A 16,988-nucleotide genomic window follows, 5' to 3' on the forward strand; every position below is an offset into this window, starting at 1 on the left:
AACCTCCAGGCCAATGAGAGACTTTGTTGCAAAGGAGGTAGATGGTATTCTGAGAATGATATCCCAGGTTTCCCTCCAGCTTCAACACGTGCACATGTGTGTGAAATCATGTGTGCGCACATGCACATCTGTGTGCGTGTGTGTGCTTACACACACACACACACACACACACACACACACACACGAGCACACACACACACATAAAAATAAAACATTGGGGTGATTTTAGGCTTTGAGGCCCATGCAGTTGGTACCCCCACCCCTGCATCCCTGAATCACTTTGGCTCATCCCAGTGAGGTGGTCCAGTGCATTCTCTCAGCATCACCACAGTATCATTTCCCTCCTCGCCTCATTGTTAGAATTTGCATTTGACATTGGTATGTCCTTGCCCCAGTTTCTTCTGGAGGATTACCTCATTGCTGCATTCTTCAGACTGAGCTGTTCTGGCCTGACAGCTCCAATTTGTCATTGGTTACAGAGATTCCTGGACCCTGGGTTGGTCCACATCCAAGGGACCATATTACACTTTAGCTGAGAGTGTCCTTCCTACCGTAACCATTGTCCTCCTCTGGCCCACATCCTGTTCTGCACTTACACCTTTCTGCTTGCTGCCACTGAGATATCACTGCTTGCTTTCATACCCTCCTAACATACACAGCCAGGGCACACACATGCACATTTGCCCACTCATACAAATGCATCCATATACATATGCACATTTGCCCACATGCATCCATAATCATCTCTCAATGTATCCATCTGCCTGTGCATTACTCTAAATGGAGTCACACTGCTGTCTGGACTTTCACCCAATATCTTGTGGCTCAATTTTGCCTTCCCTGATTGCTTATCTGTTCTTTCTATGCCCATCAAGAAAACACTGACTTCCACCCAGATGGTGGTAATACATGCCTTTATTCCCAGCACTTGAGAGACAGAAGCAGGCAGATCTCTGTGAGTCTGAGGCCAGACTGGTCTACAATGTGAGTTCCAGGACAGCCAGGAATGTTACACAGAGAAATTCTGCCTTGAAAAAGAAAGGAAGGAAGGAAGGAAGGAAGGAAGGAAGGAAGGAAGGAAGGAAGGCTTCCACCATCCATCACTCATTGAGCTATTTACTTGACCCCCATCAATGTTAACAGTTTCGGCCTGTACCTGAAACAGTGGGAAACAACTCTATCAACCACAGCAAAAACTTAAAGAAAGTATCATTACGTTCAGTCTTAATGTCTTCACTCTTATCCAAAGGTACTCAGGCTAGAAGTTTTTCCTCCACCTCCAAGGTAGTACACTTGGTCTTATATAATCCCACCCAGAATTCATATCGGAAGCCATTCCTTCTCAAGTGAAGCCCACCCCTTCTATTCTTAGGAAGAGAGTTTGCAGAGGGGATTACACCAGAGGTGTAGAACCTTCCAGAAAGCAATCAATGCTTGTTCTAGTTCTATTCTGTTACTGTGTTAAAACACTCAGAACAGGGGCTAGAGAGATGGCTCAGTGGTTAAGAGCACTGGCTGTTCTCCCAGAGGACCTGGGCTCTATTCCCAGAACCTACATGACAGCTAACAATTGTCTGCAACTCTAGGATCTGATACTCTCACAGAGACACAGATGCAGGCAAAACACCAATGCACATACAATAAAAATTATTTAGAAAAACACTCTAAACAAAAGCAACTTAAGGTGGGAAAAAGAATTTCTTTCAACTTCCATTCCATCACTGAGAGAAGTCAGAGTAGGAGCTCAAGTAGGAATTTGAAGCAGAGACATGAAAGAATGCTGTTTGCTGGCTGACTTACAGACCCATGCACAGTTAACTTTCTCATACAGCTAAGAACCACCTCTCTAGGAAATAGTGTCACCCACAGTGGGCTGTGCCCTCTTATATCAATCAACAATAAGACAATCCCCACAGACATGCTCACAGGCCAGTCTGAACTAGGTGGTGTCTCAACTGAGATGTTTTTCTTAGATGAGTCTAGACTGTGTCAAGTTAACAGTTAAGGCAGTGTTCTTAGAAAAAGGAACTCAGAGGAACCCCTTGCCTCATCCACTACATGAAGACACAGTAAGAAGTTACAGACCAAACATGAGTCTTTGGGCAATTTGAGCTTGGACTTCCAAGCCTCCAAAACCACAAGAAATGAGTTGTTATTCACAAACCACATAATTAATGGTCCTCTCTTACATCAACCCAGATAAGTAAAGGCAATGACAATACAGACAGATGCTTTGACCACTATCTCCATTCCCTCCTACATCCTACTGGCTGCATCTCAATCAAGTCAAGAACAAGGGCCCTTTCATACACATGTGATGGGTCCTTCCATACATGTGTGATGGGCCCTTTCATACATGTGTGATGGGCCCTTTCATACACATGTGATGGGCTCTATGAGCTCTGTATGTAGTCAAGGCTGCAAGGGAGCCACATTCCAATGAAGCCTGCAGGGTGGGCAAGGACTTAGGAAAAGAAAGGTGGCCACAAGGGCTGCCAGGAGCAGTAGGGAAAGTGGGTGTTCAGGACAGGAGCCACGCATGGCTGAAGCAGAACAAAGTCCAAAACAGGAGTCGAGAAGGGAGGCAAGGCAGGCAGAGGTCACAAAACCTTCCCACTCTTCACCATGGGAAAGTAGTCACTTCATCACTAAGATCAGTTTTTTCCTACATTTTAAAACCTGTAAAAGAAAATACAGAATCACTAGGTGGTACACTGCCCTAGCTCTCCTCAAAAGCAAGAGGTCATGCATATTATTCACTTTTCCATCACTGTAGCAAAATTCTTGAGACAATCAACTTAAAAGGAAGAAAGGTTAATTTAGACTCACAGTCTCAGTCATGGAGGCTGCTCACCTCACGGTAGCCAGGAAGCCAAGAAAGAGGCAAGAAGGACTTCAAGGACATGACCCCCGAGACCTCCTTTTCCCAGGCATCACTTGCTGAAGATTCCCACAAACCCTGATAGCACCATAAGATGCTAAGTCAAGCCTTGGCATGTGGGATCTGGGGTGGGGAATGCTGCAGCACCAAAGTTTGTGCCATTTTATCTGAGATGGCAGCCTTTTTAAATTTTTAATTTTGATGTGGGTGAGAAAAAATATTTTTATTTTAATATGGAGGCTGGAAAGATGGCTCAGCAATTAAGAGGATTTTATTGCTCTTGTAGAGAACCAGGGTTTGGTTTCCAGCATCCACATGGCAATAATAGAAACTCCAGTTTCTGTGGGTCTGATGTCCTCTTGTGGTCTCTGTGGGCATTGTACACACGTGGAACACAGCATGTGAACAAAACATACACACAAAGTAAAATAAACAAAAACTAAGTAAATACAATTTTATCTTTACATTTCAAAAAAAAGTTTGGAAAACAATACACAATATCCAGGAATAACTAAATCAGTCAGCATTAATGGAAATTACACAAAGAAAAATCAAGTTGAGAACAGCTCCAGATCCAAAAGTACATTCTGTGTATGATATGCCTCAGATGTTTGAAGTGACATCTCCTCACCACCAAAGCAAAGAAGGAAAGCAGAATAGTGACAAAGATCCCTGATGTCCTTGGTGTGTGTTTTGTTCTAACCTAGGAGGACCTCCATCTCTGGAAACTGGAAGGCCAATACAGGCTCTGCCATGCTGGAGCAGGTGGCCATGACAGAGAGGTAAGAGACAAAGGGTGCGTGGAGGGGATCACCAACACCCATGAGACTGGCACCCCAACATCTGTCCAGTGTCCCATAGAGCACTTCCCAATTTGCTTTCTTATGGTCAGCAACAACAACAGGGCACCTGTCAAATTAACATTTTCAGAGAAGGGAAGTGTTCTGCCCCATGTCTCAGAGGTGAGAGTGGAACACTGAGGCCTTGGCTTCAAGCCCAGGGGTCTTCTTGGTCCTGCTCTGCTGCCTCAGTAAGAAAGCTTGAAGCCTTCATCAGTCCCCAGATGTTTGCAGGTAACTGGAAGAGAGCATTTTTATTAAAACATCATAAAAATGGAGATGGGCCTTCCTTGAGCCATAGGAAGAGAGAAAAGCCACTTAAGTTGTGAGTTCTTTGGGGTGTGGGCTGGGGAACCCACAGGTCTTTCTTCCTTTAAGCACTGCTGTGTGTTGAGGAGGGGGTGGGCACCTGCTGTATGCACCAGTCACACATGCCTTTCCTAAGAGTCCACTGAACACAACCTGCAGGCATGGCGGTAGTAGGAGCCAGAGCATGTACTCTAGGGTCAGTAAACACTGACCCTACTGCATGCCACAGTGTGCTGCGCAGTAAAGAGGCCAAAGCGAAGGGCACTGACTCTCCCTCTAAGAACTATGGGTCAGCTGCAAGCATCAGAACATAGCACATTAATTTGTGGTGTGGGATTTATTCACTTCTGTTGATGAAATTCTTCAGGAGAGACCTAAGACTCCATCTCCACTCCCTTCATTGAAATTGTTTCTTCCATGGCTGTGTTGGATCACACTTTCTCCAACAATGGTTCACAGCCTCACCAGGGTTAAAGCCTCAGTGTCAAGTCTGGCAGGAAGAAAGCATCTTTCCATACCATTTCATTCAAAGCCTGAAATAGAACCTTATTGGCTGCTTAGCCAGGCTTTGGTCATATGATCATCCTCAGGGCTGTTTGACAAAACCTATGGCAAGCTTCTACTCCAGAGGTTGGAGTGGGGCTCCCTTGGTAGCCTCAGGAAGGGATGTAATGCTGCATACCGAGAAGTCCTTAGGAGGGAAAGAATTGCCCCGACTTGTTGACGACAGCCATCTTTCCACCCTTGTCTAAGGGATGACACAATTGCAGCAGAATACAATAATGCTAGGATAGCATGAGCCCTGAATACTTGCAGTAGGAAGAAGGAGAACATGCACCCAGTGAAATTCAGGGAAGGGTGGGTGTCAGCGTTCCATCCTAAGGAGTGAGTGGGAACCTGAAGGAGCTGGCTTTTGTTTCTTCTCTATAACCACGTCATAAGCAGTCACTGTGGGAGCTGTAGAGCTGGGCCTTAGAGAAAATGATGGGGAGACAGGCATCAGCCCTGCCCCTGTGGAACTTCCAACTCAGGGTCTACAAGCTCAGGAAACCAGATGAACCAAGGTAAGTGCCCCTGCCCCTTCTAGGTAAACTAACAGACAGTTTTGAACTTCAACAGTGAAATGAAGACAGTCCTGCATGCCGTCAGAAAGGCTCACTGCAGCACAGACCCCTGTCAGGGTGGATACCTGCCCTTCTCAGCAGGCCTAGCTGTGGCTACAGCTTCCATCTGGGAGCTCCCTTATAACAGCCAGTCTTTGTGGGGTTGTGCCAAGTACCATGCACTCCCCTCCCACAGGGGGCATTCATGGACAGCCAGTGCCCTCTTCTTCATGACTCTCCCAGTCACTAGTCTTACCCTCTCCATTGCCTCAGAAGTTTATGATGGAGATCTCCAGTGCACCACCATCCTGTGGTTCCGCTCAGTCTCAAGCTACCAGGATAACTCCAACAGGAATCTTCACAGGACAGGGTGTGCTCAGCCTAGTTTGCACTGTCCCTAAAACAGCCTGAACTGTGCTCATGGCCTAGACAGAACTTCCTGGTCCCATTCCTACAGTCCCAAAGTTCCTGGAGTCCCTTAAGCCAGCCCAGCCCCTCTGTGGTTCACCTCTTGCTGGATAGCCCGATTCCTCAGCAATTTTCATTCAGTTTGATTAGTGCTAGTCTACCTGGTAGAAGGGAGGACCTTTCCCATATTTCCTGGCCCCTAGGGTTTGTGCCTCTGGGATGATGCACACACAAGACCTAGGTGTTCATCATCTGAAAACAATCTCTGGAACACCCAGTCCTAAGTCTAGACTTCTGTCTCTCATGGAAGAACCTGACTCATAAGTGTGTCTCAGGCATAGTGCTCCCTGAGCACGTTGTGTCCCATGAGTCAGCCACCAGCGCCAAATGCAGTATCTCTAACACCTGGTTCCCAAAAGCCTCTCAAAGCCCCAAGGATCAACACTGTTACCAAATGTGACTGCACATCAGTCAGAGCATTGTCCAAAGCATTAAGAATAGGTAGAGGCCACCCAGTGACACAGGGTGGAGCCCAGAAACTGGCCATCTACTTATGCATGGGTGTCATTATCTATGCAAGTCCCAAGCACAAGCACAAATAAAGGAAAACGAGACATCAGGAACGGAGAGGCTCATCCAAAATCACGCAGGAGATAACAGAAAACTTCCAGATCACAGGCCAGGGAGACAGAGCAGTCTATAAGTACTTCCATACCAGCATGAGGGCATGGGTTCAATCCCCAGATAAGCCAGGCAGGGGTGGCAGTATGCAACTGTGATCCCAGAACTGGGGAGAGAGAGATAGGAGGATCCTGGGGCTCGCTGGCCAGCCAGATTATAGTGTTCAGCATGTTTCATGTTCATGTTGAGACCTTGTCTCAAAAAACGAGGTGGAAGGTGCCTGAGGAACAACACCCAAGGTTCACTTTGAACCCTGCCGAAACTCATGCATGCATACATGTGCTCCTACACAACATATGCACTCATTCTCTCTCTCTCTCTCTCTCTCTCTCTCTCTCTCTCTCTCTCTCTCTCTCTCTCTCTCTCTCTCTCTCTGTGCCTGTCTGTCTTTGTGTGTATGTGTGTGTCTGTGCATGTGTGTGTATGTCTTGTCTGTGTGTATGTGTGTCTGTGTCCATCTGTCTCTCTTCCTCTCTCTCCCTCTCTGTCTGTCTGTCTCTCCCCCCCCCCGTGTGTATGTGTGTCTGTGTCTGTCTGTGTGTGTGTTTGTGTGTGTGTGTGTGTGTGTCTCCCTCTATTCTCTCTTTCCCTGTGTCTTTCTGTCTGTCTATATTTCCCTCTGTATGTGTGTGTTTCTCTCCTGTCTCTGTGCCTCTGTCTCTGCTCTCTGTCTCTGTCTCTGTCTCTCTATGTCTCTGTCTTTTTCTGTCTCTCTCTTTCTATTCCCCTCCCTCCCTCCCTCTCTCTCTTCTCCCAGTTCCTCCATGTCAAACAGAAACACTGTGGCAGGCTCCAAATGAGAGGGAAGGAGGTTTGCTTACAACCAGGATGCAGACAGGATCTGGTACAGGAAGTCAACGCTGTTAGTTATTCCCCTCTCTCAGCCTCAGCTTCTTCGTCTGGAAAGATGAGTTCAACCCTCCCTCCTTGATCAGTTTGTGCTGGGATTAGAAGGAATGAGGAGTTAGGTTGCCAGGCACAGAGTGGGTCTGCATCCTGCCTTTTACTCCCAGCATGCTCCTGGCGGCAGTTGGATGGGCGAACTAGGGTTGGGTTCCAGCTGGAGATCTAGATGAACATGACCACATTACTGCATAACCTCAGAGAGAGAGACCTTCTCTAGGCCTCAGTAGGCCCTGATGGATGAATTCGGAGTGAAGTCTTAGAAACTGTCAGCCATGCTCCCTCCTCATTCCAGGTCACATGTCTCAAACACACAATCTGAGAGCTGGAGTGTCCCATGTGACCCTAGAGAGTAGGGAGAGAAGGGGGAACATTGACACAAAGTTCCCTGTGGCTCCCAAATGCAGGCCACAAGGAAAGCCAAGTGCACGCCCACAAGATCTCCCCAGATACAACCAACCCCTTGTCGTAGAGTCAAAGTTCACAGCCCAGAACTGTCCCCAGCAAAACAAACTGGCCCTGCCACTGTCAGTCACTGGAGCAGGAACAAAAGCATTTGGTCCAGGGGGCCGGGTCCCCAGGCAAGTCAGGAGCTGTCTGAAGGAGCTCCCCTGCCCCCCACTCCGGGAGAATGAGGTCCTTTGTGCCCCACAGGTCTGGCTGGGGATCTGAGCAGGGAGGGTAGCCTGGAGGGGGTTTTAGAGCCCTTTAAGCAGCTTTCCCAAGGGAAAGGGCTGCAGGGCTGTCTGGGTGTCTGGGTAGCTCTGGGTGGGGCCAAAGCAAGCTACTGCTGCACGGACGGCCAAGGTCCTGGGGCAGCAAAAGGGTGGTCATGGGTCTCAGAGAGCTCTGGGTTCTTATTCCATCTCCCCTTCATCCTCTCGCTCTACTTATCTTGAGTGTTCCCACCCCTTGGTCTCCCTCGGACTTCTTGCCTTGCTTCTTACCCCATGCTCACCGTCAGTCTGTCTGTCTTTGCAGGTACAAGCTATGGGTGGACAGCTGCTCAGAAATGTTTGGCGGCCTAGATATATGTGCTGTCAAGGCTGTCCACAGCAAGGATGGCAGAGATTATATCATCGAGGTGAGAAATGGAGCAGGACATCCAGCCTGGACCATCCCAGCAGGAAAAGCTGACCCCCAGCACGGTGGCCATATCCTGGCTCCTGACCTATCACATATATATAGCTCAGAGCATAGTGAGCCACTCCCAGAGGTATCTGCCCCATGCTTCATGCACCCACCTCAGCTGCAGCAGCAATGGGAACCTTCCTGCTCAACACTCTGACCTCAGAGTTCAGAACTCAGGGCACAATTTTTCCAAGGCTGTAAGGCCAAGAGTCAGCAAGATTCTGAGCCAGTGTCCTCGGTGTTCAAGGACATGACATGAATGTACTTCTCTTACCACATACAAGGGTTCTGCCCTTAAGTTCTTTCAACAAACGTGGGCTCCAGGGATCCCTTGGGCCCTGGGTAATTCTGAGACACACTATTAAGCACAGCAAAATTTACAGGCTACAAGGGAAGATAACATTTTTTTTTTAAATGGCAGGCCATTGTTAAGCTAAGAAACTCCATTGTCAGTGTGGCTGGAGGGACAGATGCAGCTACCAGAAAGAGAATTGTAAGAGATGTTCACAGATGGGCACTGGGACCCAGAACCATGCTAGAGACCCTTCAGCTGCCTGTCTTCTCTCCATCGCCCAGTATCCCCTCCCCTCTACAACCCTTTCCTGCCCTCCTGCCCTCCTTGGGGGCTCCCTGTCCTCTCTTCTCCAGCTTCCAGCCTCCAACTTCTGCAGCTTTAACCCGAAACACCCCTGTGGCCTCAGGGCTCCCAGCCAGTCCCAGCTACCCAGCTCCACAGTCACATGGGGCCCTTTCCATAAGGCTCAGTCTTCATCCCATAAGGGAGAAATGGGTTAATGCCGGGTCAGGCCCTGTGGCCACCCCTCCCCTGCAGCTGCCTCTGCACAGGTGTGGGCTGCCACTGAGAGGCAAATGGCTGGGGTGACCACAGTAGCCAGCCAGTCTCCAGTCCCTCATGTCTATCCCACTGCCCAAGGACCAACAGGCAAACAGTACCAGGTAACTGAATGAGTATGGCCCTGCAAGAAGGTATACCACCAGGTCAGGGAAGGGCTGCCTTGGGAGCCCGGGGCCAGAGATGGTCTCACTTGTTGGCTCACCAGAAAGGCTGGATGCGACTACCAGGTGAGTGGCATCTCTGTGTAGGACCCCATCCTTGCCCCAGAATAGAAGTGAGTGAAGGGCCTCTTCACCTGGGACATCAACAGCTCCTGGCAAACCACCCTGCATCCTTTCCTCACTACGACACTGGACAGGACTCTGGTTTGGGCTCACACACACGCGTTTCTTCACTCTGGGCACTGGGCTCTGAGTTAAAAGAACATGGCTCCAGATGTAGCAGAAGAGCAAAAGAGGGCTGCTATCCCACTAGGAATGAGGACCAGGGGGCAGGAGACGTGACTTATAGTCAAGACTCTTGCTCTTGCAGAAGACCTAAGCTTGGTCCTCAGCATCCACATGGTGGCTCATGGCCGTTCCGGATATGCATCCACATACATTCATACAAGCAAAACACTCATACAAACAAAATTTAAAAAAAAATCTTTAAAAAGTAAACACACACACACACACACACACACACACACACACACATGAGTTCTGGTCTCTGAGAGCCCTCCACTTTCACAAAAAGCCATCTATATCCAGAAGCCTCAGTTCCAGACCCTCAGAGGTGGGGCAGTCAGGAATTAAAGATGCTTCACATTTAAAAACTAACAAACAAAAAAAGCCAGTTGGGTCTTCTAAACACAAGAAAACAACTTTTCAAAAATGTTCCAGAAAAATCTCAAACAAATAAAAAAGATGGCTTTCCGATTTGGGTTTTTTCCCTCAGAAACATTAAGAGAATTGTTTTCCTTTGGGGTTTGGGGCGGGATCAGGAGGAGAAGGAGCCTGTTCCTAAGAAGAGAAAATGTATTTATCCCAGTAAGGGGGAAAGAGGCAGCAGAGATCCAAAAGCACTGTCTCCTAGCCACAGCTAGGCAAGAGCACAGCACTTTTGTGTCATGCTTGGTGAGGGTCCTCAGGGGACACCCTGAACCTCATCCCCTCTGACCTGGCCCAGGGGATGACCTTGCACACTGGGGGGAAAAATGTTTCCCTAGGGAGAGTGGGTGACCAGTCGCTTTGGCTGTGTCCACTGTGGGGACTCCCGCTCCTGACCTCAGGATCCCTGTCATCCTTTTTCCACTGCAGAGAATGTGGGGGACAATCCAGGGCAGAAAGCAGTGGGCAGGGTGGGAAGGAAGAATGGACAGGCCAGGTGCAGGGAGCCCAGGACCTTTGGGGACAGGACAGAGCCCCGTTGTAACTGCTGATGGACTCTGCCTGTGACCCAGGCAGGATGCCCACCCCAGAGAGCTCCATTTAGGGACAGTTTACAGGGCCTTCTGGGATCCACACCCAGGCCGTAGTTTGCTTTTCAGTTCCATAGGCACTCTGCATGCTTGTCCCCACAGTTCCCTGAAATGCACTGCAACCTAGCAGCTGCCTGCACCCTCGGTTTATAATTGACAGGAAGTAGACCCGGAAAAGACAAGAGACATCTCATGCAAGCCCATAACAGAACACAGGCCTGAAACCCATGCTGCCTAGTCTGAAGTCCTACCACAGAGCCACCCAGTGCTTGGTGAGGAGGTCCCTGATGCCACAGAATATCCCGGGCTGACCCTCAGTTTCCTCATCATTCTGTAAGGATGATCAGCCCTAAAGGCTGTTGTTGCTGTGAGACAGGGTCCCATGTAGTCCAGCTGCCCTCAGACTCCATATGTAGGAAGACCTTGAATTTCTCATACCCCTGCCTCCACCTCCTGAATGATGGGATTGAAGATGCTAGGGATGCAAGTGAGGCCCCAAGCATACCAGGTGAGCATTTTACCAAAAAGCCACCCCCTTCCAGCTCTGAGACAGAGCTGACATCATCTATACCTGGTTCTTAGGACAGTGCCCCAAATATCATCAGTGCTCGGAGAAACTGTACTGTCAGGGCCTCCTCCAGCACACAGGCCACCCCTGGCTTCCTGGGATTACCAATGGCAAATGCTAGTTGTGGGACTAAGCTTTCCAAAGGAACAGTTAGGTGAGCTCAGCAAAGACACAGTAACAGAGGGCTTCTGGGAGCTTATGTGGTCCTGGAGGGTCTGGAAGGAAGGGCTGACTAGATATGCCATAATGGATAAGGAGTTAGCCAGGTGAGGGGTGGGCACAGAGAGATGGGTACATGATCTGGACATGAGGCTGCCTGATCACCCCAGAGCTGGCCAAAGAGGGTTTGACAGGGTGAGACAGTGACAGAGGAAGGCTGGATTCCTGTAGCACAGGAGAGAGGTGGCCAACACAGCTGTTACAGGTCTACCAAGATTTTCTTCTTTTAATACTATCAGCTGCCTGTGCCTAGTGATCACCTGGCCCACTGACTTTCATCTCTGAACCTCAGTTTCCCCATCTGGCCATCAGGACCTCCCAGGACTGACACCCCTACTCCTTAAGAACAGCCTGGTTCCCAGGGTATGAGTTTCATTTTAGGCCTGCATCCTGCCCGGGCCCCAGAAAATCGCCTGTTCTCTTCTGTCTTCTCCATAAACCCTGGGTCACTTCCAGCCTGGGTCAAATTTTTGGTTGTTGTTGTGACAGAGCCCCCACCATTACTGTTTCCAGCTCTTAGGACATCATCAACCTTGGGCCAGAAGAGAGGGTGGGAGGAAGCTGGGGTGGGAAACGAGGGGGCGGAGACCCATGCCCCAAAGAAAAGTACAGAAAAGGTCAGCACGTGCTCCCTTGGCCCTGGTCACGTTGCTGGACTCCAGCATGTGGAGGCAGAGTTGAACTGAATCCAGGAGTCCTTTGAGAAGGAAATGGAGAGAACTGGATTTCTACTGATGGCCCAGACAGAAGGAAGAGAGAGCCCAGCTGGGCTGTTTGCATGGGGAACATTGCCATCTAGTGGTCATTCTGTCTGGAGCCCAGAGTCAACACTCCCAGAAAAGGACGGCCAAGCCATCTTAATTCGGGGTCCTTCAGCCTCCTTCCTCCCTGCAGGTCATGGACAGTTCAATGCCCCTGATTGGTGAGCATGTAGAAGAGGACAAGCAGTTAATGGCTGACCTTGTTGTCTCCAAGATGAGCCAACTCCTGGTGCCAGGGGGCACGGTGCCCTCACCCCTGAGACCTTGGGTAAGGTTCTCTTGAGAACAAAGGAGATTAGTGGCTCTGGAATTTCCCCCTCCACCGGGATCCAATAACCCCAGGCAGGCATCATGTAGGAGAATGGGTTGGGGACAGAGGCATGCAGGGACCCCTTTCCCCCTCCTACCCCCTAGGAGGAAAACTCCTATCCCATCAGCCTTTGGACAGACTGCTGACAGTGTTCATCTCAGTCCCCATCTTGGCCTGAGATTTGGTGTGTGCACCTGTGTGTGTGCAAGAATACATGTACACATATGCCCTATGTTTCCAGTCAATAGAGACTACTGTGTATCCTGCTTCCCCATTCCCCAGCCCAGCAAGCTCCCATCCCTCCCCTGCATAGACCCCACCAGACCACTCTTTACAGCTTGCTAGCCTTCTGGAAAAGCAAGTTTCAAGTCCTTCCCCAATCCCAATCCCTGTTTATCCCTCAGAAACACATCCCTTCCTAGACACAGGATCAAGTATTTAAACTCAAGGGGCTACTAGGAGGGAGGGGGTGCATGCAGCATCTTCCATGGCTATGCTGAAAATCTATCATGAGGTACACTGAAGAATCATGCATTGTGGGTTTTACAACAGTGATGTTAAAAACACACACACACACACAAAATAAAGCCTTGACTCCTACACAGAAATTTGTCACCACAGACTTCCTTTCTCTTTTCTTGCTCTAGGGTCCACAAACTAAACTTGCAAAATCTCCAGGGCAAGGCCAGCTGGGACCTCAGCTAGGACAGCCCCAGCCAAGGCCACCTCCACAAGGTAAGGCTCAGGACAGCCACTGAGAAACATTGTACAGTAAGGACATTGAAATGCCATACAGAGGACTGGGAAGGTAGCTCAGCAGGTAAGAGTGCTTGCTGTGTGTACACACATGAGGACCTGAGTTCAAATCCCCAGCACTCACATAAATAAGCTGGGCTTAGCTAAACATGCCTATAGCTCCAGTACTGCATGAAGGGAGGAACAGGCAGCTCTTGGGAACTTGTTGACCAGGTAGACTAGCTGAAAGGAAGGCTCAAGTTCAATGACAGCTGCTGTCTAAAGCAGTGGCTCTCAACCTATGGGTCGTGACCCCCTTGGGAGTCACATATCAGATATCCTGCATATCAGTCAGTTACGATGCAACTCCTAACAAGAGAAAAAAAATTACAGTTATGAAGTAGCAATGAAACAATTTTATGGTTGGGGTGCACAACATGAGGAACTGCATTAAAGGGTCACAGCATTAGGAAAGCTGAGAACCACTGGTCTACAGGGGAAAATGTAGGAAACAACAGAGGAAGATATGCATTGTCCTCTGACCTCCCCTTGCACATCCAAGGGTATGTGCATACACACAGAGTAATTAAGTAATAACTAGATCCATAAAAATGTGTTGTTACTTGGGAGGCAAAGGCAGGTGGATCTCTGTGAGTTCGAGGCCAGCCTGATCTACAGAGCTAGTTCCAGGACAGGCTCCAAAGCTACAGAGAAACCCTGTCTCTCCCTTCCCCCCCCCAAAAAAAAATGTGTTGCTGAAGACAGTCTAGAGCAGTGGTTCTCTCTTCTTAACATTGCAGCCCTTTAATACAGTTCCTCTCAACCATAAAACCATTTTTGTTGCTACTATGTAACTGTGATTTTGCTACTATTATGAATCATAATGTAAATGTCCATGTTTTCTGGTTGTCTTTGGCCACTCTGGTGAAAGGGTCACTCAACAACCCCCAAGGGGTCCGACCCACTGGTTGCGAACTGCTGGTCTAAACAATCCATCCTGATACTTTATTTCTGGGCTATGCACACTCTCTCCCTCTACAGGATGAGGAGGCTAGGAGGGCTGCTGTCCCCTTAAGGTCAGGGAAGGAGTTAGGAAGAGAACATCGGACTGTCAAGTATTTAACATGCCAGGCCCCGTGCTCATTTCCATCCTCCCAGCCGCTTTGCAGAGGAAGCATCAGTGTCTCCCTTTTCCCAAGTAGGAAATTGAAGCTTTGCCCAGGAAGGCACAATGAGAAGATGGCAGGTTTACAAGCCTGGACTTTGAAGCCTGCTGGGAAATGTTATTTCTAACCACTAGTGGTGCCTGAGTATACATTTGTGAGCCAACCAGCTAGAGAGGAAAAAAGGAAGAAGTCCACAACATCATACCCACAACTGCTGACTTTCTTCCTCCAAACCATCCTTGCCTACTCCAAAAGAGCCACAGCTTGTTACAGAGTGGATTCAGGATGAACAAGAGGAGGAAGAATCATGAGAATAGCTAAAGATATGCTGGAGGAAGGTAGAGTGTGGAGAGTTTCCCACGCACAGGTTCAAAGGAAGCACCTGCCAAGCATGTCCCTTATAGCAGATCAGTGTGCTCAGCCTGGCTGCTCTGGGCCAGCTCAGGCTTCAAAACAGCTCAGCCTAGAGATGCCTTCCTTGCAATCTTGAAAGAAGACATTTCCATCCTTTTCTGAACGTTCTAGATACATCATTAAAGCAGAAGATTCATTGCTTCTTAGAAGAAATGGGCCTGGGGCACCAGATGGCTTCCTCTTCCACAGCTCTAGGGGAAAGACTCCTCTCCTCCTTCCTCTCCCCGTCCCTCCCAGCTTCCTCTCTCTCCTTCCTTCCTTTCCCCTTTATTTACTTAACACAACCCCTCAGATTAGTTTACTTTCTCATACAAAAACCTTTGAAATTGACTGCACCCAATATACTCCAAATGTATACACAACAATTAAAATTATATTTAACTGTGGACTAAAAGCTACTGTATTTGTCAAAATAGCAGCTAGATGGCATTTTAATTCTCAGTATTTGTATTCAAATAGTCTTCTCAGAATATAACAAACAAGGCTTGATGACTCCCAGCACAAAAGAAACTGAGGCAGGAGGTTTGCTGTGGGTCTAATGTTAGTTAGGACAACCAAGTGAGTTCAATGCCAGGCCAGCCTGGGCTACAGTGAGAGATTCTGTCTCAAAAGAGGGAGTGGGAGGATGGGGAGATAGCTTAGTGGGTAAGTGCATGCCTTCTAAGCATGAAAACATGACTCTGATCTCTAGTACCCATATAAAAAAATTAATTAATTAAAAAACTGGGTGTGCCAGTGTAATCCTAGAGTGGGAGAGATGATGGTGGGAATCTGAGGTTAGTTTGTCAACTAGCCTATTTGGAAGGTTTCAATCTCAAAAAAGATAGAGGTTGATACATGTCTCTAGTCTCCATATGTAGGTTTGACCCTGTACACACACACACACACACACACACACACACACACACACACACTCATGGCGGTGGGGGACATAAAATAGCATATCCAAAACTGTGTTCATTCTAGAGGCCAGAGTTAACCTCCCCATTTATTTCTGAGTCTTTCTCCTAAAGGTTTGTTGTCTTCTCTATAGTGACAAGCTTGAATAATTCAGATCCCTTTACAATAAAGAACAGAAACAATTTGTGGGCAGTAAGTTGCTAGCCATACACATGGTTGCCCACCTATCTTTCTTACTCTGCTGGTTTTCTTCTTTTCCCTGGGAAAACACTGAGTTTAACAAAGGGAGATAGCAGGTGTCTACCCCTGCGTTGGTTAGCTTCCCATCACCAAATACCTAACTCAAATCTAAAGGAGAAAAACTTTATCCCAGCTTCTGATTCAGAGGTCCAGTCACTTGGCCCGGTATCCTGGGACCTGTGATGACACAGTATTCGCAGCAGTAGGGACATCTTGGAGAAGACAGTTTACTCATGGTATCAAAGAAACAGGGCATGTCCCTAGTGACCTAACTTATTTTCATTAAGCCCCATCCCTTCCACTTTATCCCCAGGGTGGCACAAACAGGGATGAAGCCTCTACCCCTTAGAGCTCTGGGGGTCTTTAAGACGTGACTAAAGCAAGCCCTGTAATGAACAGCAGAGTTCTCCTGACAGTCTATGTGCATGCTCAATCACTCCCACATCACCATCACTCTCTGGTTTAGGTGACATCCTTTCAAACCTCAATTTCCCCTTCAGCTTTCATGATGAATAATAGGGACTTGTCTGTAGGACAGTGCTGACTCTGTTAGAAAGAGGTCTGACAAGGGGTAGAGCCTGGAGGGCTCAGTCCTTGCTGCTAATAACTTACGATTAATGACAATTACACAGCTCTTACTATTTATACCTGCTATCTTTCCAGCGATTCTAATTGACAGATCACTCTTCATGGTTGTCAGTCACTACACTCTGACACATGAAGCCCTTCTCCCCTTCTGCCTGACAATAGTAGTAGTTGCAAATGGTCTGCCTCCTCCCTGCTCTTCCCAGGGCCAACTCTTTAAACCTCTGAATGGCATCTCTTTAGACATCAGAGAGCTAGTATGCTCTAATCTCCTCTCTGGCCCAGAGGAGAAGCAGCTTGATAAAGAGATTTTAAGGAACATGTAGCCAAACTCCATGTGGGTGAGTTGAAAAATAATCAATTTAAAACCAATTGAGGCAATTAAAGGAAATTCTTAGTGAATTAACATTTAGACCGAAAATAACAAAGCTAACTTAAAAATGTTTTCACCAATTTCTATAAATAACAGAATCACTTTATTGACTTGTTTTAACTCATTTTTCAAACTCAATGAACATGA

At 48.1% G+C, this 16,988-nt stretch overlaps 1 protein-coding gene across 1 annotated transcript in view; it reads left to right on the plus strand.

Annotated features, from left to right (window-relative positions):
• The window catches only part of Syn3 (synapsin III), a 320,810-nt gene that overhangs the window by 300,254 nt on the left and 3,568 nt on the right, over positions 1-16,988 (plus strand). The window contains exons 8-11 of the mRNA XM_051206238.1: positions 3,589-3,663; positions 8,106-8,208; positions 12,252-12,386; positions 13,076-13,163. Coding sequence (XP_051062195.1) covers positions 3,589-3,663; positions 8,106-8,208; positions 12,252-12,386; positions 13,076-13,163 — 401 coding nt within the window. The remainder of the gene's footprint in view (positions 1-3,588; positions 3,664-8,105; positions 8,209-12,251; positions 12,387-13,075; positions 13,164-16,988) is intronic.

The sequence above is a fragment of the Phodopus roborovskii genome, unplaced genomic scaffold (assembly GCF_943737965.1).
Source record: "Phodopus roborovskii unplaced genomic scaffold, PHOROB, whole genome shotgun sequence".
Lineage (NCBI taxonomy): Eukaryota > Metazoa > Chordata > Mammalia > Rodentia > Cricetidae > Phodopus > Phodopus roborovskii.